Consider the following 18602-nt stretch of genomic DNA (forward strand, 5'->3'; position numbering starts at 1 on the left):
GTGCAACATGAACTTGCATAACAAAGCATTAAAATAGAAGACATAGAAGTACTCGCTACAGCTAATTAAGCTGAATTGTAAAGTTTATTCTAAGTTTACAAATTTGAAGTATTTGGTATTTGAATTTCAGATTATCACTATTCAATATTTTAGGTACCTCCCTCCTTCTGCGACCGCTTTGTTTGACCTTGCATTTGGAAACGAATTGTGCGCATCTTTTGCGATCAACGTGTTTGATACTTTCCAGCAGGTCGAGGCTCATTTTAACAGAGATAAAGATTCCTGAATATTATAACATTGTCAACTGGCGGTTTTCGTTCGGGAGTTCAATGTCGATAATGGAACTTTGTTTTCGTTACACCCTAGCGTGTTAAATTTGCAATAATGATCTTCCATTGTTTGATCAAAGTTTGTTTATGTAAAGAATTCTATTGTAAAGTAACCCTCTCCATTGAACTAAACGAGTGTTTCTCGTAAACAAGTTCCTTTACTGGGAAAGGTGAAGAGGCTACCGAATAAATAATAATGTTTTGTCGCATGTAAAAGGCTTCATTAAACAAATTTGTCGTTACACATGCCATAAAGCTCTGAGCGTTTATCTGGTCGCATCGCAGCTTCATCCAAAATGTTCTCCAAAAAGATTATCATTTGTTTTGTTCTGTTTTCATATTATTGCTATGCCCATGAACGTTCTTGTCAGCAGTACACTGAATCTTTTGATTCTCTTTTCTACAACCGTGTCCTGATCGGCCAGGTGATTAAGTGGTTGTTCACTCGTGGTGGAATTCTCTCCTGTGCTCACAGATGCTTGTCTCTTCCGTCATGTTCATCATACAACTACCAAATGTCAGAGTCCGACTATGGCGTTTGTGAGTTAAACGGCGGAAAAGAGGGCGATCAGGAAAACTTGGTGGAAAGAGCTGGTTATGTTTTCGCTCTAGAGTTTCGTTGCTGTGGAGAAATTCCCTTTGTTGACCCAAAGCTAACTTTTGACGAAAGAATCAGCTGTATCACGAGGCTACCGTCGCGCTGGTCAAACCGAACTGATAACGAATGAGTTTATAGCCATCTGATTCAAGTTAATCTGAAATAGGGATTTTAATAGAGAAAAACTTCTTTAGTTTAAGCATTGCAGTATTGCAGTGGTGCATCACTAGTGGCATCAGTATTATGAATTCACACAGCTCACACAACTTCACACAGCTCTTGGATTCGCTACCATCTAATTCAATAAAATTTGTGTTTCTTTATTAATCTCGTTGCAGTGCTGTTATTACAATGACATCGCTACTGTTGCTTCTTTTAGTTTCTTGAGAGCAGGGGGAAATTGATGGCTCGTGGGATTGGATCTTCGGAAACCTAGGATAGGAGAATGCACGGCCGTTTCGAGCTTGTGTTTATGCCAGAGGTTTCGCACTGTTCACGTAACAGGATATGTATCAGCTCAGGAAAAGGCTTGAACTTCATTACAAATAATGTATTTCTGTTATTAAAATACGATGGAAACTACAATTGGTAGGATTTTCATACGATGAGAAAAGCGCAAATGTAGTCATGTGGAAAGACAAGGAGTATAAGTACATCTCAAGCGCGTGAAATAAACAACAACAAAGATCTCACCATTCTTCGCTTGCGAAATGTCATTCGAAAAGAATGTTGAACGATCGTGTATGGCGTGGGAACAGGTCCCTTAATCTGCATTATCTTTTTAGCTGAATTCACTGGTTATCTTTCCCTGATTTGACCAATGATGAGTGTTCGTAACAGGCGTCTATGAAGCCGGTACGGAACATAAGGCCGACGACATTGAAGAGCAAAATCTCCTCGACGTCGACGATCGAACCGCGTCCATTTTGGCCAAACAGCCACATCCTTTGGAAAGTAATGTATAGAAATACCCGGTGTATGTGTATTATTCTTGTAGCTAGCATCATTTGGCACTTTGGCCACGCAATACGTTCGTCCTTTCATCTAGATTTCTCCTTTCTCCACTAAAGTTGCCGACTTTTCTTCACAGTTTTCTACGTCACAGCTGTGTAACATGATCGTTTTGGCAGCGCGCTTAATGGAGACACTTTTTGGCCACCAAATCGTACTTTCAATGCACAAAATTGTCACGGAGCACTCACTTGGCGCTAAGGTCGATTATGTCCAATCTTAAATACAGCTGTTGACCATAAAATGCAAAAACAAAAATTTCGTGTCATAGGCACTTTAATGAAGACAATAAAGGTTGGCAAAGAAAGCTTTCAGTATGTTAAGGCTTGGAAACAAAAAAAAGGCTCAATGCCTTGTGTCACGATTTTGTAGGATGCAAACTTCTAGCAAAAGACTTTTCGTGCCATTAGAGTATAGGGAATGGCTCTCTTTAGTCTTGTATCGCAAAAGTGAAGGCCTTTCAATATTATTTCATGTGCCGTATAACCCCCGCCTATAATACCTTTAACCTATAACCCCTGCTGAGACTTAACAAAACCATATACCGCAACAATGTCTCCGACTCCATTGCATTTTTTTTCCTCTGAGAAAATTCTTATGTTGATTCACATGTTGACCAAAAAAAAAATACAAACGAAAGGAAAACAGAAACAAATTGAAACCTAAGCGGCTAGAATTCTCGTGAAAAAAAAATCTATTTCCTTTTTACTTTAAGTGTCTAAGTGTTTAAGTGTAGAAAACTCGGTCTCGTCGCCATTACCTTTCCAAAAAGGCGTAAGATACATGCTTTTGGGAACTCTTTTGTTAAACAAATTTTCTTTCAAATGCGAATTACTAAGTCAGAGCAAGGGTATTATCTCACACATAAAAATTATGTATAAATTCATGTTGAGATATATGATTTTAGAAAATATCTTTGCTGAAAAAATGTTCCTTAAAAAGCACATTACTTAGTCACATCCAGTGTCTTATTTAACATATGAAAATTATGTTTCAGTAACTAAACACCTATCTGAATTAGTAAGGTTACTGGAAAGATCTTTCTTCAACTAATTAAATTTTTTGTTAAAAAAAAATCACCTTAATAAAAAAACATAAGTTTTTTAGGAAACTCCCTATAAACATTGTGAAGAGTGAAAAACATTCAGACGTTCTGCCGCCGAGCAGGACATTTCTTTTTATCATAAATTTGATGTTTTATTATATTTTAGGCTCTAAAAGTAATTTTGAATTGTATTTTTTGAGCTCTTAATGTAGTTCTTAAATTCTATTGTTATATTTTCATTAGTCTCTTTGAATATGATAGTTTATGAAAATTCTTCATACAAATTAATTTTTTAAGATACAGAGCCCCTATGGAGACCAGCCTTGGAGTTGAATGGGCTACTTACCCTGTAATTTAAGTTTTACTTCACTTTATCTTACTCCTTAAATTTTTCCATAACTTAATTGAGAAAAGGAAATAGACAAAGAAGAGCAAATTAATATTTTATTGCTTTTAAATTTTTAATCTATGGCCTTGTTGATAAATGCATTAATTGTACGCTAACATTTGTACAAGTCACAGAAGTAGCCCAACCCTTGCCTAACTGTTGAGTTGCTTCGAGATTTTAACCAAAATGTTCTCCAAAACCTTCGTTCTCCTTTGCATATTCTTTTCATACTGTTACTATTGTGACGGGGATTATTGTGAGCGTTTCAGGGAGTCCTTTGATTCCCTCTTATACAACCGTGTTCTGATCGGCCAGGTGATCAAGTCGTTGTTCACTCGCGGTGGAATTCTCTCCTGTGCTCACAGATGCTTGTCTCTTCCGTCATGTTCATCATATAACTACCAAATGTCAGAGTCCGACTATGGCGTTTGTGAGTTAAACGGCGGAAAAGAGGGCGATCAGGAAAACTTGGTGGAAAAACCTGGCTATGTTTTCGCACGGCGGAGAAAGGTAACTCAGCTGTGTTTACCAACTTGGTTTATCTTTCTTAAAATCTCTTCTGAATCGTTGTATTTTTATAAATAAAGCACCAAAACGAAATCAGAGAAGAGTGAAGTGAACGGGAGGGAGGAAGAGAGGAGTAGAAGAACCCAAAGAGGTCTTTGATAAACTCGAGATAGGACTTGTTAGAGCTCGTAGGAGTTTAACCCTTCTGCGATTTTTTTATTTCCGCAGCCGCCACGCAGCTGCACAGAGGCAAGACAGCTGATTAGTAGGCCTGTATCAGGCTATTTCTATATCCAAGACAACAACTGTGATAAGTTTAAAGTCTACTGCGACTTCACCTCAGAGCCCGGCTGGGCCTGGACTCTAGTTATGTCAGAAACCTTACAGAACGTTGGCAGACCTTTTACCCAACGGGGTTTGTTCAAAAATGAGCCAATGAGCCCAGACGTTCCCAACTGGGAGGCGTACAGGCTTCAATTCGACCGCATGAAAGGGTTGAGATCTGAGTCAACACACTGGCGAATAACTTGCAGCTTCGATCCTGCGAGCGTTGTCGACTATAGAGATTACGTTCGAGCAAAGTTTCAAAACTTCGACGTGTTGACTTATAAGGGTAAAAAAACTTGTGAACTCGTCGATTACATCAATGTCCATGATCACAGCTGTGAAAATTGCACCGCAGTTTGGTATCAGGCCGGTGAGTTCATTTTAACCCACAAAAGCAATGAAAATCTTTGCGAATTTGGTAGCGCACCTGAGTCCATTCAAGTTAATGGTACTCATAGCGAGCAAAATTTTGGTCGGTATGTATTTTACAATCCTAACTTCCGGTGCACATCAAATAGCTCTGCCACAACCAACTACTGGTTTGGTTCACAAGTTTGAACTCTTTCTCATTGCTCTTACGAGAAAAAAAACATATAAATAAACTAGCTTGCTGATTATTTCATTTAAAGAAAGCACTGTGACATCAGTGATGTAAAAGTCTTTTGTTTTTATGTCTTGTTGTTGTTGTTTTTCTATGCTTGTTGATATGATGATTAAAAATCAGAGTAAGTAGATTTCATAAGTTACGCAAAGTACTGCCAAAAATGTAATTATTTAATAAGGTTACGAAATTCATATTACCAGAAGTAACGCTATTGGAAGTCTAATATAACTAGTTGTTTTGATAATAACGGAAAGTAATCCGTATAGCATTGTATAACTAACGTGGAGTAATAATTAGTATTGTAATATACACAGTATTGTAATATACTTAGAATTTGCGCCTCAGAAGTCAATAAATTATTACTATTATTATCAAATATTAATTATTTGTAAGTAAGGGAACGAACTCATAAGCATTGCCTTGAGTCATAAATAGTACTAGTTTTGTATTGTTAGCTTTAAAAATATTGTTTCTTTCGTTGGAGTATTAATAAACAATAAAAATTTAAAAATTTGAAAAACTTAATATTTTATTAGGCCTAAGATAAGCCACAAAGCTTTGCATATCTGTTCTTTTTGTGGGTTGAATATTGTGTTTTGATCGGCTATCATTTCCGACGTGACCATTTTTGAAAAGATGAATTTCATGAGAATTATCAGAAATAAATAAACAAATAGATGAAACAGAACAGTTACTAAGATATAATATGCATTAACTTGCGGTATAGGAGACTTGAGCATAAAAATATGGCAAAAATAATGTCACTAATTCCCTATCAAGCTTTTAAAGTATCATACACAAATGATAACATTCATAGTTACCTTGTTGACGTGCTCTTAGCTTCCAACTGTTTTTATTTCCCCTAGCAAAGCAGAGAAGAAGAACCCAGGCTTATAAGAAACAATAATCAACAGACTTGCTACTCATCCAAGAGCTAATTTGTGAAACAGTCGGCAGCGCCTAATATGGTATTTTTTGTCTTTACCGCACCTTGAAGTCATCTGTGATCAGTTGAACAGAAGCACTGCAACATGGAATCTTAGACTATAGCTTGAGCTGAAAACAGCTTTACTTTAAATAAAAATTAACGCTGTCTCAAATGATTTTGAATAGCTTTTGTTCGTGTTTTTTTTTTAAGTGGGGGCAAGGATGAGGTTTGGTGGGATGGGATATCTGAATATTTTCTTTGAAATCAACATTGAAAAGCGGGAATAATGTCGAGCGGACACGAAGTGGGCACGCACAAAAACATTTTGCTTCCCGGTTTATTCGGGACTGGTGTCGAGTACATGCCCAGCAGTTCGTAGTTCGACCGTCATATCTCGCCTTAGCTTCGTTAAACCTCTTTATTTTTCCCTCTCATTCATCGTCCCTTCTTGTTTTTATTCTAAAACCAACATGTACGCTCTTCGGAAGTTTCCGTTAAAAAAATATCATTAACCAAGTGGAGCAATGCCTCTAACAGCTGAGCTACAATTTTGGCAATTGTAGAAAAGAAGCATGAAAAATCGTCAGGCTTCGACATTCGAACTCATGCCTCCTGTATACACTACTTTGGCGGTTCTTCACTTGATTTTCAAACCGCAGCTTATTTTTAATTTAGCACAAAGTGTATGAAAATCATTAATATAGCAACCCTTTGCCGTGGATCGAAAGTTTAAATTTCGATGTGCAAGGATGAAAGTGAGGTATACACAGAATACGTTATACAAGTGGTATCGACCTATTATCTAGCACAGTTTTCAATTATAACCCTTCTAAATCTTTCATACCGAGACTAAAATCCTCGGCGCAGTTTATTGTTTCAAAAATACTCCAACGTGTGTTGTTTTGGCACAGCAAGGTTTTGTATCGCAAAGTATTCCGTGGTTTTTACCAGTGATTTCAAAATGGATGTAATGAATTGAGTGATCAATAATAAAAGTATTCAAACGTGGAAATTCTTCGTGGATTTGTAGAAATCACCACTGATTCCAAAATGAATGTAATAAATTGAGTAATCAATAAGTAATAAGTTAACCAAAGAAATGATAAACATTGATAATTCGGTTTTATCGACTGCGTTGATGATATAAATTAGCCACCGCAGAGATATTGTAAGACTAACGGAGTGACTGACAAATTAAATGAATAAACTCAAATAAAAACCATTGTGGTTTCAGTTATTTTTAACCCATACCTAGGATAGTCGAGGCGGTCTTCACGCCCTAATTTTTTGATTGCGTTTTCTCCTTAATATTCTCTACTCATTTCCTGCAGAACTGACAAAGAGAAGATGTTGATCATTTCCTTTATGCTTGTGATCTTAATTTTATTTTTTTATCGGGAGTGATACTATAAGGATAAACTAGATGCTGACACTGTTTGGGTTAAAAGATTGATTGTTTGTGGCGAACTTAAAACATTTTATGGAGACTTTACCCCATTGTAAGGTCGCCCCCTACAACCTATGTTATTTCGCTCCCAGAAATATAAAGGGTGCGCCCCATCCTTTACCAGTTCGCCCCAAATGTTTTAACTCGTTTCCTTACGGCAGAGCACCTTCTTTTTCGGTCGGTATTATAATATATTTCGATCAACATGCAATTTTACAGCAGTTTTACATAGAGAATATTACCTGGGTGCACGTAGATGTGGAATTTCTCGATATCTCACCAGTGGACGCAGGTAAAATTATTTCAAGCGTTCGGTGCGGATACTTCTTGTTGTAACTCACATGTTTGCGATTTTAATCGGTAAAGAAGTGTACACTTCAGAAAATCGAAATTCCCATTCGACAATTAGAAACATGGCGCAATCCATGTGTAGAATCTACCAGGTGCCGTAACAGGTCAGTCACATTACGCCGTCATAGATGTGATCCGTGATTGTCTATAGATTACACCAGAAGCATAAAAAATTATTTTTATTTTTGCCTTTTGTCTTCGTTCCCTCCTCCTCCCTCCTTGAGTTAATTAATATTTTATTGCTTTAACATTTTTAACTCATTGTCCTTGAAGGTCACCATCACATTAACTTTCCACTTTTCAATTTTTTGAAATTACTGTTTGCCTCCTTTGTCGGGGCCGTAGCAGGTTTTGTTCTCGGAAGGCTAACATTGTCTCGGACACAATTATCTCCCTATTTTTTGAAGCCTAACCCTAAGCAAAATTTTTTTTTTTTGTACAAACGACAGCAAAACAAAAAGCGTAAAAAATTAAACATTCAACGGGCTAGTTTTCTCGTGAAAAAAAAAATCAGTTGTTTCACTAGAAAGTTTCTGAAAGATAACGCTATTTTAATTGGCACAGCACGGTCTTGCATCAATAGTGAATATTTCTGGACCCGCTGAGACTTTACATAAGCCTTTGTATTATTAATAAGCGAGCTTAATTCCGAACTTGAAATCAAAGTGCCCACTGTTTAAAAGTCTTTTGATAGAAGAACCTACTGAAAACACTCTATGCAGTCATTAATTAACTGTGAATATGGAATTATGACTGAACTGTGCTCGGAGGTGGACTTCGCTGCATCAATCCCCGATCTTTGCGCGTACACAAGCTCATTACCGTGGGTAGAAAACTGGGTCTCTTCGCTATTACTTTTCCAAAAAGGCGTAAGATATATGCTTCTGCTTCTAGAAAGTCTCTTTAGCAAAAGAAATTTCCCTTCAAACGCTAATTTCTAAGTCACAGCGAGCATATTACTTATGTATAAGTCATGAAACTTTGTTGATGAAATACCCATCTGTGTTAATGATGTTGAAATAAACATTTTTCAAAGTTTTTGTAAAAACCAACTCACTGTAATGAAATAACTCTCTCTTAATTTTTCTTTAACTTAATTGAGAAAAGTAAATAGACAAAGATGAGCAAATTAATATTTTATTGCTTTAACATTTTTAGCTCATGACCTTGGTGATAAATGCATTGTACGCTAACATTCATACAAGTCAAACAAGTAGCCCAACTCTTATCTAGCCGTTGAGTTGCTTCGAGATTTTAACCAAAATGTTGTCAAAAAGCGCTGTTCTCCTTTACTTTCTCTTTTCTTACTATGGCTATGGTAACGAGTTTTACTGTGGGCGTTTCAGGGAGTCCTTTGATTCCCTCTTATACAACCGTGTTCTGATCGGCCAGGTGATCAAGTCGTTGTTCGCTCGCGGTGGAATTCTCTCCTGTGCTCACAGATGTTTGTCTCTTCCGTCATGTTCATCATACAACTACCAAATGTCAGAGTCCGACTATGGCGTTTGTGAGTTAAACGGCGGAAAAGAGGGCGTTCAGGAAAACTTGGTGGAAAAAGTTGGTTATGTTTTCGCACGGCTGAGAAAGGTAACGTAGCTGTGTTTCCATCTCTGTTTATCCTTCTTTATATAACTTTAGAATCTCAGCATTTTCCAGCATAGGTACATAAACGAAAGAAGAGAAAAGTAGAATGAATGGGAGAGAGAAAGTGGAGTACTCCTAAAACAACCTTTCAATGTTTGAAAGGCTCGATGAAGCTTGGACTTGTTAGAGCTCGTAGAAGTTTAGCCCTTCTGCATTCTGAGTTTTTTTAATTTTTGTAGGCACCACGCAGCTGCAAAGAGGCAAGAGAGCTAACCATTAACCCTGTATCAGGCTTTTTCTGTATCCAAGACAACAACGGTGATATGTTTAAAGTCTACTGCGACTTCACCTCAGAACCTGGTTGGGCCTGGACACTAGTTATGTCAGAAAGCTTACGGAACGTTGGCAAACCTTTTACCCGACAGGCTTTGTTTGCAAATGAGCCAATGAGCCCAGAGGTTCCCAACTGGGAGGCGTACAGGCTTCAATTAGATCGCATGAAAGGATTGAGATCTAAGTCAACATACTGGCGAATAACTTGCAGCTTCGATCCTGCGAGCGTTGTCGACTATAGAGATTACGTTCGAGCAAAGTTTAAAAACTTCGACTTGTTGACTTATAGGGGTGATAAAACTTGTGAACTCGTCGATTACATCAATGTCCATGGACACAGCTGTGAAAAGTGCACCGCGGTTTGGTATCAATCCGATGGGTACATTTTAGTCCACCGAAGCTATCAAAATAATTGCGAATTTGGTAGAGCACCAGGGTCCATTCAAGATAATGACAGGTATAGCGAGCAAAATTTTGGTCGGTATGAAGTGTACAATCCTAACTTCCGGTGTACATCAAGTAGCTCTGCCACAACCAATTATTGGTTTGGTTTAAGAGTTTGACCACCTTCTTACTGACTGACTGGGTTTTCCAGTTCTCATATTTCTTTCTTTCTTTTCTGATGAGACCGGTCACACCCAAAAAAACCATTTTAATTTGAAACACAGCAAAGAAGAACGATAACTTGCTGATTATTGTATTTTAAAGAAATAAGCGCTGTGATGTAAATGTTGTCTGAGATGTCTTCTGTTTTGTTGTTGTTGTTTTTCTTACGATGCCTGATATAATGATTGAAATCTAGAGTAAGTAGCCTCCATAAATAAAGTACTGCAAAGAAGGTAACTATTTAAGTAGCGTAACTTATCAGAAGTAACATGATTTGAGGTATAATGTAATTGTAGTTGTTTTGTTAGTAACGCAACGTTATCAGTGGTATTGTTTAACTAACGTAGAGTAATAAATAGTATAACAAATATGCTTCAGTTTGTATTCACTTTTGATAGATACGGGCGGGCAGGTCAACTGGCTAACCTTGGGATATAAAGAATTTGTATTTAGAACACTAAATCAAACAACTTTTACGAGAATTTCGAAATAAAGTACTTAATCATGATCCTTCCGATCAACTGATTCAACCACTGACTGCGTTCGCCGAAACAAGAACTTTCGTGTGAACCAGATCAAGGTCAGTAGACAAACTAAGCACGTCCGCCCGTAGAAGTTAGACGAGGCTTTCACAATCTAAAAAATTACCGCTACAGTTAGCGCTTAAACTTAAATAAGTTCGGAATTCGAATCCATGCGGTAAATATATTCTTATTATAAATTAATGACTAAATCATACTGAGCTGATCAACTAACTGACTAACTAAATACTTCATAACAATTATATCGTAGCTTGTGTTAGTTTAGCATTGTCCGCTTTGTAAATATCGTGCGTTTCTGTCATTAAAATTAGAGTGATATTAATAAACTAATGTGAAAAAACAATTTTTTTGGCTCAAGTTAAACAACACAACTTTGTATATTTCATCTTTCCTTTTGTTGAATACAGTCGAATCCCGATGACTCGAACCAAGGCTAACTCGAACCTCGTGCTAACTCGAGCCAAAATCGTTTTCCCCTCACCAAATTCTCTAACTTCCCCTCAGATTCAAACTCGTCAGAGTCTATTCTAGATTTGAAAAAGATTCGAAAAACACACTACAATTCCATTTGAAATCTTTCCATGAAGACATATACTTTGGCCAGTCTACCATCAAAAGGCAGCTGTCAGTTCTTTCAATAGTATGCAGTCTATCGACTCGACAGTGACTGCTTCATGAAGAGTTCAGGCTCTATAATCAGGTTCTTCCAAGTTGTTCTGTCTTTTTCTCGCTGCCACCAGGTACCTTCTGCAATGTTCTTCCGCTACAGGTCTCAGGTGAAATATGAGATATGTTCCTTTTTGCTGAGGAAAATATCCTTCGTCTCGGAGAGTGTTTCATCTACGAGATGGAAATGATGTAAGTAATAAAAAGTTGTTTACGGAATACCCACATGTTCTCAAAAAGCACTGTCCTCGTTTACGTTCTCTTTTCATACTATTGCTATGGCAACGAGGTCTATTGTGGGCGTTTCATGGAGTCTTTTGATTCCCTCTGATCGGCCAGGTGATTAAGCCGTTGTTCACTCGTGGTGGAATTCTCTCCTGTGCTCACAGATGCTTGTCTCTTACGTCCTGTTGATCATACGACAACCAAATGTCAGAGTCCGACCATGGTGTATGTAAGTTAAACGGTGGAAAAGAAGGCAAACAAGAAACCATAAAAGAAAGAGCTGAGTCCTTCTTGAAATACCTTTAAAATATTAGCATTTTGTCAAGTACTAAAACAAAAGCAACATAGAGCAGAGTGAAGGATATGCAGAAAACCTTGCGGCAAAACATTGCAAGTTTAGGTTATTAATTAAAAAAGTTTTGCACTACGAATAAGGAAGATGGTAAATTTTGAGTTCGGTAGTCAAGGAGAGAAAGATGTTTTTTGTCTTGTCTCGAGAGAGAAACAAAGAAAAATTCTGAGTTCTCATGAGAAATTCAAACTCAGACCTTCGGATTCCGCGCATCGGAACATCAAAGCGCTGAATTCCGAGGGTCGGGGACTCGATTTCTTTTGAGAACTTATAATTTTTTCTTTCTTCCAAGCTCTTGACACGACGAAACTATCTTTCTTTAGTTTTGCTCATTATTTGCCGGTAAAACCTTGATCATTAGAAATGTTTAATGATCCTAATAAAGCATTAGGACAATGGTATTGTTTATTTAACAATGTACTTGGCATGCACATGCCTTTGAAGACACGTCGAGTTAAAATTCAACACCGACCTGAATGGTTTTTCTGCTACAATAAGCTCTGCGATCAAACAGCGTAAAAACTTACATAGGCAAGCAATTCGGTATAATACCGATAATACCGAATTGCATTGGCGAGCATATCGTCTGGCGCGCAATCAAGTTATCTATTTAATACGGAAAGCTAAGCGTGATTTCTATCGTAACTCCATTAATTGCAACTTATGGAAAATAATCCGCAACTTAGCTCCTTCACAAAGCTCCAATCTTCCAAACCATCAATTGGTTGATGGAACAATTTATGACAGTCACATTGATATTGCTAACTTGTTCAATGCTCACTTTGTCAATATTGCTTCCTCAGTTGTGCTTAAGAAAAACGAAAGTACGACTCCCAACTGGGATTATCTGAAGGACTTAGTTAGGTCCAAGCTTCTATTGGGAGCTTCTTTTACCATACTTCCAATTACATCTGTCTTTGTTCTTGATAGTCTTCGTCATCTACCCGCTGGAAAAGCCGTAGACCTAGATGGACTTGGTAGGCATTTTCTGAAATTATTGGCTCCTTCTATCGCGTCTTCTCTGAAAACAATTTTTAACCTTAGCCTCTCATTGGGTTATTTTCCTGATCTTTGGAAAAAGGCTAAAGTATCACCTCTATTTAAAGGCAGTTCTCTATTTGACCGCTCTAATTATCGACCGATTTCTGTTCTTGCTACTCTCTCTAAGATTCTAGATCGTCATGTTCACAATTCATTTTATAACTTTCGTACTGAAAATGACCTCGCTCTTGCGAGCTTGCTGTTACTGATCTTATTGATCGCCTTCACAACAATATGGACAACAAAATCCTAAATGGGCTCTTGTTACTCTACCTTACTTACCTTTTTACTGATTGAGGGTGGTGCGAATCATACGATAAGTATTGATCGGTGTGCGTGGGCTTCCTGTATACCCTGGTGGTGAGGCGGCCGTCAGGTTCTCTTAAAACGCGATATTGTTAAGTGCCTTTACGAGCGCCAAACGTCTCGTAGCAAAAACCAACAAGGCGTACGCGCTGTTTTCAAGTCGGAGACTACGCTAAGATCTTAGTTAGTGCGACCAAAATACGCTGTCGACCCGGCTAAAAAAGATGGCGTAGATTACAGGATTCCCTGTGAATGCGGCACGGTGCACATCGGAGAGACTGGAAGACCTATGCAAGACAGAATTAAGGAGCACGATCGAGACATTCGACTCGCCCGTACCGAGACCTCCACCGTTTCAGAGCATGCCCACAACACCGGACTTAAGCCACTCTGGAACGAAGTAAAGTTTATTGATCGTGACCCTTATTACTACACGCGCAGGGTCAAAGAAGCAATTCATATAAGACTTCACCCTAACAACATCAACAGGGATAGGGGAATAGAAATTCCAGAAGCATGGATGCCCAGGATCAAAAAACACAACAACAGGAGAGCCGTGTGATAGCGGACCGCCGAGGGAGCAAATCACTGAGTGAACAGCAAGGATCGAAATGCACCAATCAGAGCTGTCGAAAGACAACTAATCACAGCAGAGCATCATGCTTTATAAGATCACGCCTGACCAGTCGACCTCATTGCCTGAAGAAGACTAGCAGTATGCAGTTGAAACGTCGCGATCTACATCACACGTGATTAAAACGAAAGAAGAGAAGATTAGAATGAACGGAAGAAGAAGAAGTATGGAGTACTCCTATAACCTTTCAATGTTTGAAAAGCTTAATTAAGCTTGAAATTATTAGAGCTTGTAGAAGTTTAACCCTTCTGCATTCTGAGTTTTTTTGTGATTTTGGTAGACGCCACGCAGCTGCAAAGAGGCAAGATAGCCGACCATTAAGCCTGCGTCAGGCTATTTCTGTACCCAAGACAACAACAGTTATATGTTTGAAGTCTACTGCGACTTCACCTCAGAGCCCGGTTGGGCCTGAACACTAGAAAGAAAGCTTACAGAACGTGGGAAACCCTATACTCGACAGGATTTGTTCACAAATGAGCCAATGAGCCCAGAGGTCCCCAACTGGGAGACGTAGAGGCTTCAATTAGACCGCATGAAAGGGTTGAGATCTGAGTCAACACACTGGCGAATAATTTGCAGCTTCGATCCTGCGAGCGTTGTCGGCTATAGAGATTACGTTCGAGCAAAGTTTAAAAACTTCAACTTGTTGACTTATAGGAGTGATAAAACTTGTGAACTCCTCGATTACATGAATTTCTATGGACACAGCTATGAAAAGTGCACTGCGGTTTAGTATCAATCCGCTGGGTACATTTTATTCCACCGAAGCTATAAAAAGCATTGCGAATTTGGTAGAGTACTAGAGTCCATTCAAGATAATGACAGGTATAGGGAGCAAAATTTTGGTCGGTATGAAGTGTACAATCCTAACTTCCGGTGTACATCAAGTAGCTCTGCCACAAACAGCTATTGGTTTGGTTTGGTTTAAGAGTTTGACCACCTTCTCACTGACTGACTGAGTTTTCTAGTCTTCATATTTCTTTCTCTCTTTTCTGATGAGACCTGTCACACCCAAAAAAACCACTTTAATTTGAAACGAAGAAGAACGATAACTTGCTCTTACAAGGAAAAAAATTGTAAATGAACTAGCTTGTTGTTGTTGTTTTTTTTTACGCGGCCTAATATAATAATTGAAATCTGAAGTAAGTAGCCTCCACAAATAATGCAAAGTACTGCAAAGAGGGTAACTATTTACTGAGTAGTGTAACTTAGCAGAAGTAACATAATTTGAGGTATAATGTAATTTTAGTTGTTTTGTTAGTAACCAGTAGTATATTGTTTAACTAACGTAGAGTAATAAGTAGTATAACAAATATGCTTCAGTTTGTATTCACTTTAGATAGATACGGGCGGGCATGCCAGCTGTTTGACTTTGGGAGATGACAAATCTGTTGTTAGAACACTAAATCAAACAATTTCACGAGAATTTCGAAATTAACAATAAAGTACTTAATCATAATTGTTCCGATCAACTGATTCTATCAATGACTGCGTTCGCAAAAACAAGAACTTTCGTGTGGGTCCAAATCAAGGTCAATAGACAAACTGAGCGCGCCCACCCATGGAAGTTAGACGAGGCTTCTTCAATCTTAAAACTTATCGCTACAGCTAGCGCTTAAACCAAAATCACTTCGGAATTCGAATCCATTCAGTAAATATATTCTAAATAAAAACTAATGACTAAATCAAACTGAGCTGATCATCTAACTGACTAACTAAACTAACTTAATACTTCATAATAATTGTATCGTAGATTGTATTAGTTTGGTATGTTCGCTTTGTAAGTATTGTATGTTGCTGTTTTTAGAATTATGGTGATATTAATAAATTAATGTAAAAAAAAAAAATTTATATAGGCCCAAGTTAAACAATCCAACTTTGTATATTTCTTCTTTCCTCTTGTTTAATACAGTCGAATCCCGATGACTCGAACCAAGGCTAACTCGAACCTCGCGCTAACTCGAGCCAAAATCGATTTTCCCTGCATCTATGGAAATATAATCACGGTAACTTGAACCCGCGAGATAATATAATAAAATCCTTTCTAATTCCAAAATTTGTTTATGTATACTCACTTCTGCCTACACCCAACGAGATGGTGAAACAATTGAATCAATTGCTTTTCAAATTCTTGTGGAAAGGAACAGATAAAGTAACGCGTCTGTCAACAATAAATGATTATGGGGAAGGTGGATTAAAAATGATTGATTTAGAGAGCATGGCTAAAGCTCTGAGATTGGCATGGCTTAAACGAATATTTAACGCAAATGATGGAACATGGAAGCGGTACTTACAACACCAATTGAAAACATTTGGAGGACTGTTCTTTTTAAATTGTAACTATGATGTTAACGATTATATAATCACTTCCCAGTTTTATCGAGAGCTTCTTCTATGGTTGTCACAATTTCGTGAAACTTTCGCTACAGACTTGAATTGGACAAATATTATTTGGAATAATAAAGAGATTAGAATAGATAAAAAGCCTATCTATTACAAAAAATATTTTGACTCCGGAATCACTCACATCCACGATCTCCGGCTCGATTTGAATATTAATGATTCCTTCAGTTACGTTTCAAATAAAATTAGAAAAATTAGCTTTCTACAATGGGCAGGTCTTCGACACTCAATACCTGATTTTTTGAAAGATGATCGTGATTATATCTATACACTAACGCCTTCTTCGCTTCAAATAAATAACAACATTTTTGATGTGAAGAAAAAGAAATCGAAAGATTATTACTCCTTACTTGTTATGAAGAAATCACAGCCTCCTAATATTGTTCATAAATGGAAAAGCGACTTTAATATCTCAGATGATCTATTGAGGGAATCTTTCATTTTACCTCACTCTGTTGCACTTGAATCCTATGTTAAGGCTTTTCAGGTCAATTTTCATATGTTTTATTCTTGATAACTCGAGCCACGTCGAACCACGTCTATCAATACGTGGCAAATCGAAACAATGCACGGCAGTCCAAAACATTTACGTCACGTTGTGATTTTCTGCAGAAATTTAGTGTTCCATATCCGCTTGACTTCTTTCTCATATCAAATTTGAGTCAAATTTATATTGTATGAATAGAAAAACCAACAAACACCTTTTTTCCCTTTCTTCTAGTTCCCGGTAACTCGAACTCCCGATAACTCAGACCTGAATAACTGCCTGTCCCTGGATGTTCTGGGTATGAGACTAACTTGAACCTTTTTCAGTTTTCCTTCAAGCTTCGAGTTAATGTGATCTCACTGTGCTTTTGTTTTGATTGGAGATTTTTTCCCAAATGACAAATTTTCAAAACATAATTTTCAGCAAAAAACAGTCAGGATGACAATGGGCTATCGATGGCAAAATGAAAATTCATTTTGGTTGCTGGAAATCATATCATCAGAAATAAATATATTCATAATAAGAGTTACCGAAAGAAAATATGCATTTAAGCCAGAGTATCAGGGACTTGAGCCTAAAAGAGAATTAAAAGATTCAGTGTACTGCTAACAAGAACGTTCATGGGCATAGCAATGGTATGAAAACAGAACAAAACAAATGATAAATGGTGGTATACGAGGGAATCAATGGGACGCCCACAATAGACCTCGTCGCCATAGCAATAGTACGAAAAGAGAACGGAAAAGAGAACAGTGCGTTTTAAGAACATGTGGGTATTCCATAAACAAAGTTCTAATACTTACATCATTTTCCATCTCATAGATGAAATGCTTTCTGTGACTGAAATTGAAACTTAAAGAATATTTTTCCGCTTTGCCGTAGAGTTATGTGAAAAAAGACGTAAAAGACTTAACGAATTGAAAGAAAGCATTGCAAAGATTGAAAATGATCCAAACGATCCGAAAAGTAAACGAAGACTCACCATCCTTGTTAGATAGACCAAGCTCACTGACCGAAACACGTAGTGATGAAATAGGACGCAAGCCCCCGCGCCATAAATTATACCGTGGCCCGTTTGCCGCTGTACCCTTGAACCGCTGGCTGTAAAGCTGATGGCCGTGGCCATTGGGCTGCAGACCGTGAGCTTTGCATTAGGCAAAAGCCTTAAATTATTAAGGGGGTAATTTTCTAAAGAAACTGTGGTGCTGTGTTGGCTGGAGAGTTTAACATGTAATTTAGTGTTAACAACCGAGTTGAAGACGCAAATTGACCACTGTAAAGAGTTTTAGGCTTAATCTTTTTTTATCGAAAAAGAGTTTAAAGGCTGGTGTTTTGAGCGTTAGCCCTTTTGCGGCTTTCCGAACTTCCTAGATCTAGGGAGAGGCTGCAAATTGCCATATGTTGTTTAGAATGATTAGGGAGATTAAAGTGTCTAGCGCGACTGGTTTGGATGCGTCCTTGTCATTTCTTTCTACGTCGCGAAGGTGTTCTCGGAATCGGGCACCTAGTCGTCTCCCTGTTTCACCAAAGTATAACTCTTTTGTATAACGGTTATGCATTGAATGACATTGGCAGAGGTGCAGGTAAAGTAATCCGTTATTTTAATGGATCTCTAGGGTTCCGACATATTCTCTACGTTATGAATGAAAGGACAAGTTTTGCATCGTGAGCGAGCGCATTTGAAAGTTCCAGATTGGGGATTGGTTTAAAATGAACTTCTGACCAAAAAGTTGCCCATGTTTTTGTCACGTTTGAATGAAATTAGTGGAGGTTGCGAAAAGATAGTACCAGTCTCTGAATCGTTTTGGAGTAATTTAAAGTTTTTAAGACTGATAGCTTGATTGTGAGGGTGAAATATGAGATTAAATGGAATGCAGTCAGTGTTTTC

At 37.8% G+C, this 18602-nt stretch overlaps 2 protein-coding genes and 1 pseudogene across 2 annotated transcripts; all 3 read left to right on the top strand.

Moving 5' to 3' along the window:
* Positions 1-601: 601 nt before the first annotated feature.
* Positions 602-5279, top strand: LOC131788591 (uncharacterized). The gene is made up of 3 exons (XM_059105673.2): positions 602-754; positions 3687-3881; positions 4107-5279. Exons 1-3 carry the CDS (start codon positions 626-628, stop codon positions 4761-4763), a joined length of 981 nt encoding a protein of 326 aa, XP_058961656.1. The 5' UTR covers positions 602-625; the 3' UTR covers positions 4764-5279.
* A 3519-nt stretch (positions 5280-8798) lies between these two features.
* On the top strand, positions 8799-10015 carry LOC131770368 (uncharacterized). Its single transcript, XM_059086076.2, has 2 exons — positions 8799-9122; positions 9359-10015. The coding sequence occupies exons 1-2, from the start codon at positions 8799-8801 to the stop codon at positions 10013-10015; spliced, it is 981 nt and encodes a 326-aa protein (XP_058942059.2).
* Positions 10016-12811: 2796 nt separating this feature from the next.
* LOC131770370 (uncharacterized) lies at positions 12812-14752 on the top strand (annotated as a pseudogene).
* The last annotated feature ends 3850 nt before the right edge of the window (positions 14753-18602 follow it).

This window comes from Pocillopora verrucosa, chromosome 3, assembly GCF_036669915.1.
Source record: "Pocillopora verrucosa isolate sample1 chromosome 3, ASM3666991v2, whole genome shotgun sequence".
Taxonomy (NCBI): domain Eukaryota; kingdom Metazoa; phylum Cnidaria; class Anthozoa; order Scleractinia; family Pocilloporidae; genus Pocillopora; species Pocillopora verrucosa.